Here is an 18,788-nt window from a genome sequence, read left to right on the forward strand (position 1 = left end):
TGTCTGGTGTTGTAGGTACACAGGGAGTATGACCTGTGTGTGGACCAGCTTCCCTTCCTGAGGAGAGGCACTGCTCCAGTACCAGCTGCTGGTTGTTATGAGCTTTTATAGGGTTTGGACCTGGGATATACACTAAATATATTTATTTTTTTCTTCGTCCTTCATGTGAATCCATAGAATATCCTGGGTTGGAAGGGAACCGCAAGGACAATCAAGTCCAGCTCCTGAGCTTTATCTCTTGGGGTGGAAGTGGTCCAACACTGCCACCATTGTACAAGAAGGCATTCTAGTGGGAGAAAGAGACTTCAGACTGTAAAGTTTGTTTTGCCAATAGCAAAGATGGACCTTTTGCCCTGAATTTCTTTGCTGATCAGATTAATTCTGAGGCACACCCGTTCTCTTAACCTGAGGCACTGAGATATGAATTCAGTTTCCCTCTGCAAATGCAAGTTCCCTCTGCTGCTCAAGTTAAATCCATGATATCTCTTCTGCGCCAGAAATTGAATTGAATCTTTGACCGTGCTATTGGAAAGAATTTAGGGCTTTTCTACTCAATAAATTGCAAAGAAAAAGCTGTTTTGCAGATGTTATTCTAGAGCAGTACTTGGTGTGTGACAACCTGAGGATGAGTCACTTTTGGAAATTAAAAAAAAGAAAAAAGCCTGGAATTAGCTGTTTCTATTGTAGTGGAAGAATGTCCAGATGAGTCTCTTCTAGTGCACTTCACACAGCACCACTGCTGTGGCCAGCCTCCCCTCGAGGCTGAACCCTCAGGTGGTAGGTTTGGGTGAGAAGCTGCGGTGGGGGACTGCGGTCAGGGTGATTTACCCTGAACCGCTGCCACAACTGAAATGCATTTTTGGGTGCACTTCTCAAAGAGGTGAGCAGCCTGTTGGCTGGATCAAGAGCTGCCAGGTGATCGCTTACTCCACTCCTTGCACCTGTGGTGCACACACGCACACAGGGACATGTGAAACCAGTGATTTCCTTTTAAAATTGTAAGATCCTGAATTATAAGATGTTCATCAGCTGGTTGCAGCACAGGCTTTTAGGGACCTAAAGGATGCTTGATTTTGAAGGTGATGCAGCTGGGGATAAACTGTGTCTCTTTGTTCTTGATTGCAAATCCCCTTTGAGCACTGAAGAAATGCTTTTAAAAAGCATGAAAACAAAGCAGAAGCTATTCGTTGTTGTAAAAGTGCCTACAGCAGAGCAAATACTGTGCATTTTACCATGAAAGTAAACAGTTTAATTATAAAACATTTCTAATGAGCAGTGCAGGCTCCCATTTCTGGCATTAGGTTTCCATTGCTCCCTTTGGTTCCTTGTCAGTGGGAAGACGAAGAGGACCTGTTTCCTTCCTAAAAACATTAATTTATCCAGAACATTTTCCAAGAAAAATTCTGGGAAGAGATTTTTGAGTTGTTCTAATATCTGCTAGAAGCTGGGGAGCATCATGAAACTAAAGTCAGGTGAGAAGCAGTTTTCACCTTCAATATCAAGATGACACCATGGGTGTGGTTGTACTGGGACAGATTCTCAAAGACATCTCACTTCTCAGTGAGACTGGGATGAGCCTTTAATTTTTCTGCAGCTCCTGCAAATCCATGTCAGTTAAGATTTAGTTACTGGGAAAAAAGTCCTTTAATCTCTTTGTCATAGCTATTCTCTCCAAGTCCTTAATTTTAGAATAGCTCTTATTATTTAGTTTCGTGATAAAGTTTGAAACATCTGGGTAAGTACCAACAGCTCCTTCTGGTGCTTTTGGTAGCATGTAATCTTCTCACTTGGTAAGCTAGGATAATTCACAGCCTGGCCAGGAATTTTATTAGGAAAATGCTAAATGCCATTGTCCTTTCCTTACAAGACTGGGGGAGGATGGGAGGCTGATCTCATGAGCAGGTTGTTCCAGGGTAACACATAATAAGGGTTGCAGCCATCACAAGCGTTCCCTGCTCAGCATCTTCCACAGAAATCTTTCAAAGCAGGTGCTGTTGCATTTGAAGCACCTCCAAAAATCTCTTTCCTGTGGGAAGGTGGGCAAGAGGTACAAAAGGTGCCTGTGTAGGTACCAGGGATGGGTTTGTGCTGTTTGGCTGTTGTGTGACCTGCTTCCCTTGCCTCTCCCTGTGTGTAGTGGACCATTCTCATTCCCACTGGGCTTGGTTACACATAGGTTTGGAACTCTGAGCTTCTTCCTGTTCCACGTAGAAACAGGAATGCGGGAAACAAGCTCAGTGGCTCAAGAGGACATTTTAGAAATACCCGTATCCAGTCTGGATTGGGAATAATTGTTGTGGATTCTATTAAGTCTTTCTCTTCCAAATACACTCTCAGCAGAGCTGAGAATACTCAAGATTTTTGTCAGTTTTGTTTTCCAACCATCGTAGCTTCGGGCAGAGAATTCCTTATCAGCACCCAATGAACTAATCCCATTGCCTTTAATCTTTTCCTGATGGGATAAACAAGTCCAGTTCCTTGCTGTCCCATTGCAGCACAGGTTTTCCTTCTATTCCATCACTCCTGCATCTGTTTTCCAATTTTTTAAGAATTCTTCCTGCCTTGAAGACACTAGTGCTGATCGAATGGCAGATGTGATTTATGGTGAAGGAGTGCAGTTGGTTTTGGCACAGAATATTAAAATCTTGGCTCAGTTCACAGCATTTAAAACACCAGTAGCTCTGTATGCTTAAACTTGGGGGTTTTTCACTTCCTAATTGCACATCCAGACTCCAGCCTTCTAGGAGAGGTGCAGACAGATGTAGTGCAGACAGCTGGGGTAAATGAACAGGGAGAGTAATGGGTGGGGAGGTTTTTCAGTCTGTGCATGGAATAGGACTGATTCAGTCGTGACTTACAAGAAAATATTCACTGTGCTTTTGTCCTCAGCATTAGTATGTATCTGGCAGAGGCAGTGTTTGATAAAATGCCTTAATTTGAACATGCTTGTGTGGAAGACTGAAATCTGTGCTAGGAATGCATGCCAGCTGGGCTGCCTATAAATTTAATCTAGTGGTGACAGCAAAATTATTACTCTTGGGCTTTGAAAACTCTTATTATGGTGTTTACAGTGTTGTTTATTGTTGGCGTCTTGAGATCCTTCTGCTGTGTGTAGCTGTTTCCTGAGCAGTGGCTGCAGGAAGTGAAGGAGCAGGCGTAGGGAATGACATGTGCTGGGATGATGTGCATTCTCCCACCTGACAGCAGCAGAACCATCCTGCTTAGCTGTGGCAGCGTATTTCACTTGATAATATGATGGTTGTGTGTTTTGAGATAGCGCTGTCGAATGCACCAGAATTCCTGAGGTTGAATAGTGTTCTGGGATTGGTTGCTGTCAGCATCAGTCCAGCCTTGCAGTTGTGACAAGTGAAAATAGCATTTCGCAGGACTTAGTTCCTGTTCTCGTTATTTTTTACGAGGCAATTGTTGTTGTTGATAATTGCTAAATATGCTGCTGTTGTATTGCCAGGGGCCCTGGTACGTGTCATTCCTCACTGCACCAGAGGTTCTGTAGTTGTGGGAAGCACTGAAGTGACTCACTGTACTAAATGGATTTGGTACAATAAGTTAAAAAAGCCTGACCTATTCACTCAGCTCACATTCACTGTGTCCATCTCGGCTCCTGAAGTGCTACATCTCTGGGAACAATCAGCAGATTTATTTCCCCAGCAGCTGTGACTCGGGGCTGTGACTTGACGACAGTGATGAAGGCCATGGAGATGTAAAAACAAACCTCTGATTTGATGACCTGATCACTTGCAAGAGCTTCACTCCTGCAGGTCATGGTCACCAAGTCCAGCGGTTCAGTATTTTACAAGATTCTGCTGAAAACGTTGATTTAAGGAAGAAATGCACTCAGGAAAGGGAAAGTTAGTCTCTGTTGTAGCAGTGTTTCAGCTACTGGCGTACAAAGGACAAGTGGCAAAGCACAGGGGAACAGATATTTCAAAGAGCAAAGAGTGGCTGAACAAAGCCCCCTGTCTCCTGCCAGGTGAAATTAATCCCCACAGGAGCTCTGCCCTGCAGCCAGCAGTAACTCTCTCCCTTGTTCCATAGCGTATCTCCGACCTGGAAGAAGAAAATGCTCTCCTGAAGCAGGAAAAAGAGGAGCTGAACAGGAGGATTCTCTGTCAGTCTGAAGGTAGGAAAAACGGCCTGTAGCGTCGTAATGCCTCCATTAGACAAGGGCTTAATCTTCTCCCCTGAAGCTCATTTTCCATGCCTTGAAAAGTGCTAGTCTTCCTGTGACCCTTGTCCTACTGGCTTTTGTCACTATTTTGTTGTGCAAGTCGCCCTGTACATGCTATCCTACTGGTGGGTGATATGCCAGAGGCCAGTTTAATTGGTGAAATACAGAATAAAGTACCTAGAAAGGCCTTTTAGTCCAGTTATATTAGAGCATTTCTTGCAGGTGGTGTGGGAGGCAGTGAAGCTGTTGGAGTAGGGAATAGCAGTGTCCCAAGAATGATGAATAAAGGATCCAAGGGGCATCACAATTCACATTATTGAGCTGTGACAAAGGATTTCTCTAGTGCGACACGAGTCTGTGAGTGCTTTTTAAATGCAGACACTTAGCTGACAAGTCATACATAGGGGAAGCAACCTGGGAAAATCCCATTTCACAAAAGGGACTCTCATGCATGTATTGAGCTTTTCTATTTTTTGTCATCCTTTTCAGCTTTGATTTTGTAGCAGGATTTACAGAGATCATCATGCTGTGGATGTAACTGTCACTGCTCCATGGTACTTGTGAAGTGCCTTTTGGTCTCACCAAAATAAAGGAATGAAGATAACATGTTAAGAAGAAACTTGCTGCAAATATTTATTCATCCCTTACAGGATGCTTTTGGAGCATCTAAGATGGGAGAAAGCAAGTAGAGGGAGTTGGTTTGTTGTTCACCCATTTAAAACAACACATGGGCTGTATTTGCCTGGTTCCTCAGGAACAGGAGGGACCAGGTTTGCTTCCAGGAAGGAGTTTTTAACAAGTAACTGAATTTATTTGATTATAAAATTCTCTGAACTCCCACAGTCTTGCCATGGTAAATGGCTGATGATGACATGAACAAGAGCTGCTGTTGTTGATTTGCTCCTGTACCAAAGCTGCTGGTGGCAGGCAGAAAGGAAAGTTTTAAATGCTGCAAGTACCACTTTTTCAACATTAATGTATTTCTGTACTGTGCTGGTCTTTTCTTAAGTGGGTTTATGGCTGGCCCATGGGAGCTGGAGCTGCTACAGTTGAATGATGGTTTGTAGGTGCTGGTGCCTTCTCTTTAACTCAAGGCAAAGGACTGCTCTGCAAGCAGAAGAGCTCAAGCTGTTTCCAATGTTGAGGAGACAAATAGAGATTGTAATATTCTCCAAATATTAGTGAATGCTTACATGCATTTTAAAGGCTCTTGGAAGAGAGTATTTTGTTCATTCTATTGTTGTTGCACATGTTTACAAGAAACTTGTTTCTGAGCTAAAGTTCATAATTTCTTTTTTTCTTCCTATTTTAAAGATGAATTTGCACGAAACACGGTTGAGGAAAATATCCAGATGAAGAAAGAGCTGGAAGAGGAGAGATCTCGTTATCAGAACCTGGTAAAAGAGTATTCAAGTTTGGAGCAGAGATATGACAACTTGAGGGATGAAATGACAATTATAAAGGTAATGAAAGTGGAATTACTCCTGTTTCCCTGATGTTGGTGCCTGGATAACATGGCTCACTCAAACCCAAAACACTTAATAGAACTGCCATTACTGGGCAGTTTGTGCTTGGTATTTCTAAGAATACCTTTCTGCACTGGAGCCAAACCATTCGTGTGCCTTGAGAAAGGGGTTTGGTCTTCCATGCTTCTCTGTGAAAGGCTTAGAGATGTCTGTGATTCTCAGCAAAAACTGGATCACGCTTGTTCTTGTTTTGCTTTTGTGTCAGTGATGCTCATGTGTAGGTGTTGGGTTAAAAAAACAAACCAAAAAAACCTCCGGCAATATGACTTCAGAATTTCCAAACTCAGAGTCTTTAGGTTCAGCATTGCTAAAGTGTTAGAAAAAGTGTTGAAAATCAGAGTGCTGCTGGATTTGGTGGAAGGTTGAGTGTTTAAACCTGGCAGGTGCTGTCAGCAGCACAACCTTGAGCTCAGATTTGCATGTTTACACTTACCAGGCATCTGGTGTCATGGAGAGCCTTTAATTCATGCAGAATTTTTAAACTGAGCTTCTATATAACTTTTGCAGTTTGTGTTGATGTGAATTTTAGGGTTAGGGCATAGAAACCTAGAAAACATAGTTCTCTATAAGGTAACTTTAGTATACAGTCACATATTTGCTCTAAATAAGCAACACTTCAAGAGGAATCCTTTAACACCAGGTGCTTTATGTGTCTGCATCATTTCTTGGCAGCAAGCACCGGGGCACAGGAGAAACCCATCCAACCAGAGCAGCTTGGAGTCTGATTCCAACAACCCATCCATCTGCACCTCTGAGATCGGGGACACCGAGGATGTGATACAGCAGGTGGAGGTACAGTCAGTCAGGAGGGAGAGCAGGGGAGCCCAGCTCTGGGGGTGATGGGTGTGGGGTTTGGAGCACAGCGGGGCAGTGCAGGTCAGGCAATAAGGTGCGATGGATAAAATTGATTCCATGCTGTAGAAGTGCGTGGTTAATTGTGTGAGAGGGACTGCAGGGTTATGGTGCTCTGCAAACTCTGCTTGTTTGCAGCATCAGAGCTCTAAAAATAACAAAGTGCTGTCTTTGGGCCATACCAGCTTAAAGACTGATGAAAATTCATCACAGCAGTTACACCCAGCACTGATGGATCATGACTGTATCATGATCCTTCTCCGCAAGGACACCAGAATTCATTGCCCTCTTGCCCCAAGCATTTTCATTCCCATGCATCTTCACGATGCTTTGCTGGCCAGCACAGCCCCTGTAATCAAATCAACAGTCTCCTAATGCAGAAAAGAGCAGCATAAATTATTCCTCGGCTATCAAGAATCCTGTGGAAAAGGGAAATGTGTTTTTTACTCACATCTGATAGAACAGGCTGCTTTTTAAGCTCCACTTCTTTGACATGAGAGCGCTTGTGGGTGATGAATGTCCCTAGGATCTGCCACCCCCTGGCAGGACCTTATTTTGTGTACCAATACCATTCCTGCAGAAGCCCCCACTTCCCTTTGCTGGCTGCTGTGTTATGCTGCTTTAGTATTTCTGAACTGCTCTGAAAACGTTTTCTCAAGTCAAAAGAATCAGTATTGACCATGCTCTGGTACAAAGTATTCCAGGTGAAGGCAGCTAAAACCCCCCAACAAATAAATACTTGACTAAAAGGGACCCAGTAGGGCATTTCTGATGTTCTTAGCCCCCATCAGCCCAGTTACCTATTGGGTTGTTAAGCATTTAGGGATTTATTAAAACAAGTCAGCTGTTTTACTGACAGTAAAAACAGGTGTTTAAAATGTGGATTTGGAAGTAAATGTGTTTCTTAGGATGTCCTGTTCCTGGCTGTGGCTGATGTACAGTCAGGGTGCATCTGGCACTGTACATGGTTATAAAACCTGACACTGAGGTCTTTTTTTTCTCTCTCCTGTTCTTCTCCAGGAGGTTGGGATGGAGAAAGCAGCCATGGACATGACCCTCTTCCTAAAGCTACAGAAGCGAGTGAGGGAGCTTGAGCTGGAGAGGAAGAAACTGCAAACCCAGCTGGAGAAAAAGGAGCAAGAGAGACAGAAATCACAGGCAAGAGGCATCTTTTCATGGACACTAATATTTCATATTTGTAACTGGCTTTCCTTGATTGCCTGAGGCCACATGATGAGCTTTGAGAGTGGCAGGTTCAACATAAGAGGCTACAAATGCATCTGGAAAGTGGAGATAAACTTTTTTTTTTTGTCAGCTAAGGACAACTGAACAGAACTGCTTTATTTATTTTTTTAAACAAACTGGTTATAAGGTATTTAGGGCAGTATCTTAGCATCTTCAAATCAATGAAGTGTAGAATCAGTTCTGGCACGCATTATTTCACCAGCACTGACCCTGTGTCTCACATGTGGCACCCTCCATGTCCAGCAACCTTCCATTTTGGATGATTTGTGTTATTCAAGCATTTCTTTGCTGTCCTGGCTTCCTGCCATCCAGCAGTGTGTGGCATGAGCTAAAAAGCCCTTCACACACAGGTCAGTCAGGCTGGTGTCCTCAGTTTGGTTGTATTATCATCATCTGTGTGTTTTTGGTTGGGTTTTTTTCCTCTGTAATGATCATAGAGGAATACAGGTTAAAAGTAGTATAGTAAAGCAGAAATATCAGGATAGCTGTTAGAAGAATGGGTTCTTCATTTCTGTTGCAAGGCAGGGATATTCTTTTGCTGTATTCTTCCTTCCTTGTGAAAACAAACTGAAAACAAACTTCCTACAGTTTGGGTTGCTTGCTTGAAAGCAATTTAAAAACATGTATATTAAAAAAATTAAGGTTATTGACAGCCCAGTGGTAACTTAGGGGACAGGAGTCCATAAGTCTGAAAATACAGCTCTCTAGGTTGTGGTGAGCTGACTGCTGGGATGGGGGGTTGGTTTTAATAGCAGATCTCTTGTATGTGTTTTCCCTTCCATCTGTAGCCGAGGCTCTGTGGCTTGTCAGAGGCCACAGTGTGCTGTGAAACAGCAGTGCTGTGTGCTTGGTGTCCTGAAGCACTGAAGACACTCTTTTACAAATTGTTGGGCAAATGCCATCCCTCTCGGCAACATATTTGAAATTCCTGGGACTTATGTTGCTTTGTTTGGGAATTATTTTCGTTATTACTCTGCAGTGTGAGATCAATGTGCCTTGGAACAAATGCAGTAAGAGACTCAACAAAATCATCAACAGTAGTTATTTACTTGCTTCACTAGATATTCTTATCGATCACCCCTAACAATTTACAGGAAACACGTGAACAGGAAACTTCCCCAGCCTCTCATTCCTGCTGCAGGAGGATTAAAAACCTCTTTTCCAACTGCTGTGTTGAAGACTGTTCCCTTAATGACTGTCATTTTTTGAAAGCTGCAACGAGGCACAGTTGTCAGGATATTAATGAGAGATTAAACCATTTTCTCCTGGAGTGTCCTCTGCCCCACTGGTGTTGCTGGGATGCTGTCTGATGGCAATTAATGACATTATTATAGCTGAGCTGGCCAGCAGGGCTGGCTGCTGATGGAGACGTGCCCAGCTACCTTGTGCTGTGTGCTGGTTCCTCTGCCTGCCCCTAAATACAAATTTACTTCTTTAATCTGCACAGGTAATTGAAACCAAGACTCAAGTGACTCCGGAACATGAAGATTTTGCATACAACAGCCTGAAGGTGAGTTAGTGCTACTTAGTGCTGTAACCTATTGCATGACTCCAGCAGCCCAAACAAACTGTGTGAAACCTGCTGTAACCTCTGTTAGAGAGGGCAGTTGGAAAACTGTAGCTCTCCATCAGCTCCTGGGCCTGGGGTGGGCTCACAGATGTTTCTCTCTGGGGCACCATCTGTTCTTTGCTGTCTGCCTGTCTCTGAGTTATCCCTGGAGGTAACAAACCCACTCATGGTGGAGGAGGCTTTTTCCACAGCAGGTATTCCCGCTGGGGCTTCGTTGGGACACTCAGGTCTCAGCAGGTGGCTTTGCAGTAGGTGTAAATTCTTCCAGCTGTTTCTTGTTCCAGGCTCCAGCTCTGCTTCTTACCCACTTTCCGTGCCTTCCCAAAGTGCCACTCAGGTCAAACCCAGATAAATCTGTGGTGTGAATTGCAGTAATAGCCTCCATCTCCCAGCAGAACTGCTGGCTGACCACAGTCATCCTGTGTCTTCCCAGCTATTGCCCTACCCTAGAATTCTTCTTGTTCCCAAGCTATAAATCCTGAGTTTCTGTTCCCACAGAGCAACTGAAGCCCCCTGGGCTCCTATTGCAGCTTCTGTGGGTTCTATCCCCCTGCTCTAACTGTACTCAAACACCTCTGGCGTTGACTGTTTTGGACCAATTTTTATGTCCTGCCTATCCTCAGAAAACCAATTCCTAGGATAGGGTTACTAGGGGAAAGTTTTTTTTTACTGTTTGTTTTTTCAGTGCAGACCTACCTTTCCATCTTCCTTTTCTCTCTATCCCCTTAACAAATATTGCAGTGCAACTGAGAAGTCCAGAGGAACATATGTTATCCAGAATAACATGATGCTAAACCATCTGTCAGTAGTAATACCAATATTTGCTTCTGCATCATCTCCTCAGAAGGATGCAAAAAAAAAAAAAAAAAAGCAGAAATTAGAGATGGAAAGGATGTCCAACCCTCACTAAGCCCTTATCTCTAGCAGTAGATTTTTATGGCACTTAATCCATCCAATTTCTATTTTCCTAGCATGATAGTGGTGTAGCTCTGGCTAAATGTGCTGTTTGTGATGGAGGGAAACCCCCCTGAGTTTCCTTAGTACCTCTGCACAGCCCCTTGGAGAAGAGGCATGGCAAGGTCACTGCCCAAGTGTCTTCCAGCTGGTTGAACATACCTGTGCAAGGTTTAAGTCTCTTGGCCTTGTAAAGCAAAGTGGAGTTGCAATTTGGAAGGGGAAAACCCAGCAGATGAGAACCACCACCTCCTTAAATGGCATCTGGAGTTTTGACTTCTGTGTGAGTTCACAAACTCTGTTTTCTTCAAGGTTTAACCCTGGAAGTTCAGAGTGGAAACACTAATTTTGGGTTTTCCTACTTTTTACATACTAACATACTAGCATCCATAGTTCTATATATCTAACAAGCTTTAAAATACCATTTAACGTTAATACCATTTCACAAGAATAGGAGGCATGTGTTGCTAAAAATGCAGGGTTCTTTAACTTTTAGACTAAAACAGGTGGAAAATGAACCTGCAGGGATTTCACATTCCCTATAGGAGTGCTTTCCTGAGAGGGGCCACTGAAAAAGGGAGACAAATACACCTCCCTGCTGTTTCCTGACATCTGAACATAGGACACAGCCTGAAGTCTCTGTCTGTAACAAAAGAGTGACTTACTACTGATTTTGAGGGCTTCTTTTCCCTCCTTCCCCCTTCACAGCTGCTTCATGGCTATGACAGAGCTCCTCCTCTCTGCTCTCTATTTCTCCTGCTAATTTATATCTCAAATATTTGTACTATCTCTGACTCCTTTAAGAGTTTCTTGTGAATATGTTTACTTTTCATTTTTACCAGCTTAAAAAGACTTTATCTTGGGGAAATAGGCTGAGATGCCTAAAAGCTCACACACAGGAAAGTCTTGCTGTAGATGCTCTTGAATGGCCTGTGAGGTACCAGTTAGTCAGCCATGGACAGGGACACCTTCCACTGGACCAGGTTGCTCCAATCCAGCCTTGGACACTTCCTGGGATGGGGCAGCCACAGCTTCTCTGGGCACCCTGTGCCAAGGCCTCACCACCCTCACAGCCAGGAATTTTTTCCTCATATCTGGTCTAAACCTTCTCTCTTTCAATTTGGACAAGATGAGCTTTAAGGTCCCTTCCAACTCAGACTATTCTGTTGTTGTAAGATTCTGTACTTTAGTGTCCCATTCAGACATTTTTGGCACTCAAAGCCCCTCCAGCAGGACAATACAAGGCGTGGCGTGCTACTGGGTGGCCGCGCATGTTTGGTTTCTGCAACCAGCACATAGTCTGATACTTCACAGGTGTCTGCTGTCCTCCAGCTTGCTGTCTTGGTGTAATTAATACTATAATAATTACTGTCATGACACCCATGTCGGCAGGGATTTGCCTTTGGAATTAGCATCTGGTGGGGAGCCTGTTTTCGGTGCAGATTCTAATGGAGGGAAGTGAGAGAGGCACAGTGCTCCCTTAGAGAGGCTCATGTGGATAAAGGGTTGGTTGTTTAGTTTTGTAAGGCTGAAAATAAATGTGTGAAACTTGAGCTAACACTGATAAATTTACAGGCAGAAGTTACCTGTCCTTTGTAATGGATAAATACATTTCTCAGAAGATGCTGTCCCAAAATATGCCCAGACAGATGTTTGGTTAATCATTATCCAGGAATGCAAAACAGGGAGCTATGTCCTTGAAACATGCCAGTGAAAAATGTGTTTTCCTTGTTTTTTCAAGTTTGGAAAGTGGCAGTGGGAATGAAAGCACCAAGGTGCCTTTGCTCTGACTGTGTTTCTGAGCAACCTGTTCTAGTGGGAGCTGAGTCTGCAGCTGGACTAATGGCCTTTAAAGGTCCTTCCCAACTCAAACATTCTAGGATTCCAAGCAGCAGCATGATGCATAATTCAGTTTCTCACTCATTGCATAGCTGGGATGTTTGTTTCATCCCTTACACTTGGCAGCTCATCATAAAATGAGCTGCATGGAGGATTTGATTTTCTTTTCCTGCAGAGTACCAGAGACAGAAGAGCAGGGGCAAAATCCTGGCATGGCAGTGCTAACCTCTGGCTTAGACAGGCTCACACTTCCCCCAGCCCTGCTCTGTAAGCCCTTTGCTAAGGAGTGAAGCTATTTCCATCACCCTTAGTGCTTGGGTACTCCTGTCAGAGGTCTTTAACACTGCATATGTTGGGACAAGTGTGAGTTCAAGTTCAGTTGTTACATTCTGACTGCAAAGTTTTTTTTTTTTGTAAAATTTTTTTGTCAAGTATTCGTCAAATGTATCAGCATGACTGGACTATGCTGAAGAAAGAGCATTTTGCCAGTAGAAATCTCTTTCCACATCCATAGCATTTTATTTTAGCTTCTGATCTTCCATGGCAAGGTCTGGTGCAAAAAGGGCGTATGAGGTGGGGACAGTAGGTGTTTTAACACTGCTCCATGAAATCCACAAAGAAAGGAGTAGGGAATAAATTTAAATGTAAACTTTGGAAGGAGTGCAGGGTAGGGCCTCTTGGTTATTGTTTATTGTGTTCTTTCCTGGTCTTCCTGGCTTTGTTTCTAACCAGAGCAGAGCTTGAAATGACCAGTCCTTGGAGTTAGCAGTGTGGCTGACCCATTGTAAAAAAAAAGAGAGGGAGAGAGGGATAGAAAGAGAAGGAGTAGGAAGGTAAAGAAAAAGGAAGGCAGAGGTCTTACCCAGCAAATAACAAAACCCACAGGAGAGTTATTTTGGTATAAAAGCAAGCAAGTAGTTGCTTTCATGATCAGTGAGGAGTGAGGTGAGGCTTTCTCCATGTAGCAGGAAGAGTTAAACCCAGTTTGATACCAATTCCCACCACTCACACACTTCCAACTCCTGCTTTAAACACCAAAAAGCCCATGTCTCATGTATTCCCTCTGCTGTGGTTAATGTGGAAGAATTGATGGATCTAAGGCATTTGTTATTGTTTTTTAGGTTTTTCCATGGCGGATGGTATAAAGTACCTGAATATGCCCCATTACTGATGTTGTTTGCTCAGCTTGGAGCATGCTGTCCAGATGCCACATCAGCTATTCTGTTCACACCTCTGCTGTGATAAGCCATGCTATTTATAATTTGTAAGGATTTATAATTACAACACCCGTTTCCTATGGAAACAGGGTTTACACAGCTGTGCTAGCTACACTGTGTAGATTGTATAAATTGCCCCCATCCCCCCCAGCCATTTTTGGATTCATTAGCTCGACTCAGCCCAAGCTGATAATGAAGAGCTATCCCAGAGATAAGAGGGGTTGTGAAAGGAAGCTGTGGAAAGGCTCAGTAAGCAGTGGGGAGATGAGACATAAGGGTGACAGTGGAATGATCTTGTGCTCTTGTAGACACCGGAGAATCCACATGGATGGGGATTGGTCCCTAGGAAAGAGCTGACCCCACATCAGACAGCAAACTTTGTCAGCTCATGTGCAGGGATGTTGGTTTGTGCCATGTTGGACAAGGGTCCTGTTGGGGTTTGGCATTGCCTGAGAGGTTGGAGGGGGTGGGGACAGGAGGGAACAGTCCTGGGTGCCACCATGAAGCAGCCAGAGGTGGAGGATCAGTGCAAAGGGAAGGTGGGTTGTTGGGATTCTGGCTGTGAACAGGACCCCAGGAGTCTGGCTCCCACCCAGTGTGTGACCCACAGCAAGGACTGATGGATTTAAGCTTGAAGAGGATAGATTTAGATGGGATATTGGGAAGAAGTTCTTGGCTGTGAGGATGATGAGGCTCTGGTACAGGTTTCCCAGAAAAACTGCCTCTGGATCCCTGGCAGTGTTCCAGGCCAGGTTGGATGGGGCTTGGAACAGCCTGGGATAGTGGAAGGTGTCCCTGCCATGGCAGAGGTGTGGAGCAGGATGAGCTTTCCATGATTCTGTGATTGCACCGTGTGCAGGAGCAAAGCTGCTCTTGACCCAGCAAGGATGCACCAGGTGGGTTTTGGGTGGTGGGAAAGAGCTGCCAAATGTTGTGCTGCCACCTGCAAACAAAGCTTTGTGGTGACAGACTAAAATAAAGGCTGTCTTAGCTGCCAGAGTTCTATTCCTCTGTCTTATGTTGCTATGCAAAAACGAATAAGCCCTTCAGTTGTCTCAGCAAACACATTGTTACTCAGGAGAATCAGTTGGCATCGAACTTGCACAGTGTTGGCTCTGCCTGTCAAACAGCAGTGGCTGAGGAGACATCAGGGTGAGACATCAGGAAATCGTCCAGCTATAAACACTGCACTGGGGTGGGGGAATTACAAAGTGTATGAGAAAAGAAGAGGGAATTCACAGACCCGTAACTCACCTAAGGGATGCCTGCCATGATGATGGTTTGTGCAAATCAGCATCTTCCAGCTTATCTAATGAATATGAAAGGTGAGCTGAATGTTGTGGGGGTTGTGTGATTTATTGATTCGGAAGGAAAAGAGGTGGAGGAGAAAACAACATGCTTAGCTTCTTTAACAGCCTGATTTTGTGTTTAGAAATAGTGTCAAGAAATAAAAGATACTGTGGGTCACCCTGTAATGTTGTTAGTAAATAGCAACGGGCTGCTGACTAAAGCAAAAGCCTTCCCTGAACCACAGATGGCTGGGCTGGCAGCAAACCCCAGATCCTGGCTTGCATTGATCTGTATCATCGATAATTGAGTCCCCCTAGAGGCATCTCAGAACGGGATGAGGCACCACAGGGCAGTTTATCTAAACTGCTTAATGGCTCGATGTTTTCCAGAGGCAAGAGCTGGAGTCGGAGAACAAGAAGCTGAAAAATGAGCTCAATGAGCTGAGGAAGGCCATTGCAGACCATGCCACCCAGAACAACTCCTCCAACGACATGCGGGACAGCTACAATCTGCTTCTGAACCAGCTGAAATCGGCCAACGAGGAGCTGGAGGTGCGCAAGGAGGAGGTGCTCATCCTCAGGTCGCAGATTATGAAGGCAGCCCAGCAGAAGGACATGGGGAAAAACATGGTAAAGGAGAGGGTAATGGATTTTCTTTTCCTTCTTCTCGTCTGTTGGTGGAGATTCACTGGCTGCCTGAGCGATGCCATTTCTTCTCTGGTGGGCAGGATGGCACAGAGAGGTTATGGAGGGTTGTGCAGGGATATAGGAGGTCCTGCCCAGGGATGAGATGTAATCCATGGCATTTCAGACAGCCCAGGACTACCTGTGCCATGGTACCACTGTAGGGTGCTTGCCCCCATACCTGATGAGGGTAAGCCAGCCCGCACCAGCCCTGCACCAATGTGTGTGGTTCAGCATGTTCCTGGTGATGGTTTGCAACAATAATCTTTTTCTGCAAGGAAATGGGGTGGGGAAAAGAATTTCTAGACCAGATTCTGCTCGGGCTGGTGTAGCTGTAACGTGTTTCTTCTGACATGTAGGCAAGAAGGGAGCCTGTCTCTCAAACAGCTGTGATGGAATTTATATTTAGAGCACATTCCAATGGAAAGGCACATTTTCCAGAAACATAATCTTTATTGGTTTGCTCTCTTACCATTCCTCAAGGTTTTGGTATGTTTTGTATTTCAGACCAAGCCAAGCACCGTGCTTATCCTCTTCTCAAGCTCACTGCATCCTTCTTCCATCCCTTATCTTTCCTGCTGCATGTGTGTGGATTCATAGAAACTCAGTAGTCTGGTGGATGCCCTGGGGATGCTTTTAATAGAATGGTTGGGCATTGTTTGGTGTCAGGAACTTTTAAAGCTAGGCAGAGTTTTAAAGCAGGATGTCACATTGCTGTTTTGCATGTTGACTTCAGGAGAGCATCTCCCCCAATGCCAGCTGGCCCAACAGTGACCGGCACGTTGACCAGGAGGATGCGATCGAAGCCTACCAGGGCATGTGTGAGACCAACCGGTAAGTGTGGCACAGACCTCTCCAGCACCAGGGGGATTCTGTGTGAGAAATGGATCCACACCAAAATCAACATGTTTTAGAGAATTAGCAGCCTCTGATGGACTTAAGGGTGGGCCATGAAGGTGAAACCAAAGACACACATCTTACGGAATCATAGAATCCTGGAATGGTTTGGGTTGAAAGAGACCTTTTAAGATCATCTAGTTCCAGCCCGATACTGAGCAGGTGGAAGAGCAAACCTGAAAGTGAGCAAAACTGGGTTTTGGCTTTGCTTCCAGTATGTAAATAGCAGCGAGGCTAAGATTTGGGATGTATTTGAGACATTTATTTCAGGTATCTCATACTGTGCTGGGAAGATGCCACAGTTCCCTTCCTGTTTTCCCAGAGGCAAAAGCCTGCTGTGGTTAACTGAGTTAACAAACATGCTGTATTCCCTGGAAACACTCACATTATTGGTTTTCTTGCACCCAAACTGAGTGCCAGGAACAACTGTTTGGTTGCAGGTTTACCTCAGTGAGGATTAATACTGTGAACATGTGTCTGTCCTGCCAGTAACAATGGGCTGATAATTGCCAAGCACTAAATCAGTCCTTGCAGCTGCCCAGGAGGACATCAAATAATAAAGCAGCATCTTGCAAGAAGAAAAAAATTACATGGATTAAACAGCAAGATAATATGAAAAGTAAATTTTTATTTTACTTCAAGGAAATCAAATGTTTATCTTTTTTATTCTTCTCTTGACAAATACAGATGTTTGAGGCTTTTTTTTCCCTAAATAATTTCCATTCAGCAAGGAAAAAGACCCAGCCATTGTGGATTAATGGCTTTTAATAACATCATATAGTTTGCTGCTTTGTGGAGTGGTTGCAGAAGGTTGTTAACAGTCCAGGCTGGGACCTGACTTAATGAGGATTTTATTCACACCTGTATGAATATGAGGAAAGGCCCATTTAAGTGGAGCTCAAAACCCTGATGGCTGGACTGAGGCTCTGCCCAGGCTGTTCAGCCAGCTTTCACCAGGTCTGGGGGCCTGGTGGAAAGGGGACTATTGGGGTCAAGGACTCTTCTGGCATTGGTTTCTCACTTGGGCATCATGTCTGGCTGGATCAGGACTGGTCTTTGTGGTCTTTTTCAATTTTCCATTGAGTATTTGCTTTCCTGAAGTGGACTTGCTGATGAAATTTCTGCCCCTCCTGCAGTAGAGGGGATGAGATTAATCTGCACATCACATTCTTGTCAGTAAATCAGTGGGCTCAGTGTGCTTCCTGCAGCAAGATGTGGGCTTTGGTCACTTAATGCATTCTGTGAATTTTTTCTTCTTTCCTTCTTTTTCTTTCTTTCCAACATTCCCCTGGAGGTGTGGGTGTTCACATGAGATGTGAAATCCCATTGTTGGGCACAGCTTTAATTACTCCCTAAATTTTCCAGCATGCATGTGTAAGGGTGGTTAGTTTGTGTTCAGGGGTTGGTGAAGGAGTCAAAATAAGAGTTGCTGCTTTCACAGGACATGTGTCTGACCAGGTGGTATCACAGGTCCCCCGTATTAAGTGGTGTCTGGCCATACTGGTGCACATGTTGACCTCTGTAGCCTGCCAGGAGGCTCCAGTCCTCCTTCAGACATTCTGGTTTCCACACTTGACTTCTGCAGAGAGAATTGAATCATAACATCATTTAGGTTCAAAAGGATGTCTTGAGGTCCGGCTCTTCCCCCAGCACTGCCAAGTACAGCCTAAACCATGTGCCACATCCACGTGGATTTTAAATCCCTCCAGGGCCTATAGTTTTCCAGGATCTAATTTTCCACAAGAGTACAAATCTCTCTCCTTGCAATTGCATGGGTGAGCTGCAATTTTAAGAAGTTCATGTGATCTGGCCTTGGTGGTTTTTGGCCTCTTAAGTTTTGGGAGGGGAAATCTGAAGTCTCCAGGCTCAGTTCTTTATTCTCTCATCTCCCTCTCATGTGAAGCTTGGCTGGAGCTTGGCTCTTGAAATACAGCAGCAGCAGCTCTACATGCTCTCACCCTGATTTTCTGCAGTGATTTATCCAATGGCTTGTTAAGCACCACCAGCCTCCCCGTTACAGGGTGCAGTTGTCTGTGTATTGGGTTGGTTTATAAGCTGTAGGCTGGTGTTGATGGCAATAAAACAGAGGAAGACAAATGCTTGGGGAGGTTGGATTATTGTGTTTGTGGACATAAATTAACATTCCCTCCCCCAGCACAAATTTGCATTTGTACTTACACAGTTCTGTACCCAAAGGTGTCAGCATGAGAAACAGAAACGCCTTCCCTTTCTAATCTTGATCAATAAATATTGCAATGGGAAGCTTCTCTGATGGGGTGGCAAGTTCTGAAGTGGGATTTATAGGCAAGAGCCACTTCTTCTCTCACCTCCTCTGCAAGAAGCACTCCCATTTCTCTTTCACAGAATCACAGAATGGTTTGAGTTGGAAGGGACCTTAAAGACCATCTTGTTCCAGCTGTCACCTTCCACTATCCCAGGCTGCTCCAAGCCCCATCCAGCCTGGCCTTGGACACTGCCGGGGATCCAGGGGCAGCCACAGCTGCTCTGGGCACCCTGGGCCAGGGC

The 18,788-nt window shown here is 44.5% G+C and overlaps 1 protein-coding gene across 1 annotated transcript in view; it reads left to right on the forward strand.

Moving 5' to 3' along the window:
- Positions 1–18,788, forward strand: part of MYO5B (myosin VB) — a gene marked incomplete at its 5' end in the record, with an annotated part of 119,775 nt that overhangs the window by 80,765 nt on the left and 20,222 nt on the right. The window contains 7 exons of the mRNA XM_042028169.1: positions 4,057–4,141; positions 5,504–5,652; positions 6,388–6,507; positions 7,588–7,725; positions 9,260–9,322; positions 15,072–15,311; positions 16,102–16,199. Coding sequence (XP_041884103.1) covers positions 4,057–4,141; positions 5,504–5,652; positions 6,388–6,507; positions 7,588–7,725; positions 9,260–9,322; positions 15,072–15,311; positions 16,102–16,199 — 893 coding nt within the window. The remainder of the gene's footprint in view (positions 1–4,056; positions 4,142–5,503; positions 5,653–6,387; positions 6,508–7,587; positions 7,726–9,259; positions 9,323–15,071; positions 15,312–16,101; positions 16,200–18,788) is intronic.

The sequence above is a fragment of the Corvus kubaryi genome, unplaced genomic scaffold, assembly GCF_017639235.1.
Source record: "Corvus kubaryi isolate FWS band 111438036 unplaced genomic scaffold, C.kubaryi_AGA036_p1.0 37308, whole genome shotgun sequence".
In the NCBI taxonomy this organism is placed as follows: Eukaryota; Metazoa; Chordata; class Aves; order Passeriformes; family Corvidae; genus Corvus; species Corvus kubaryi.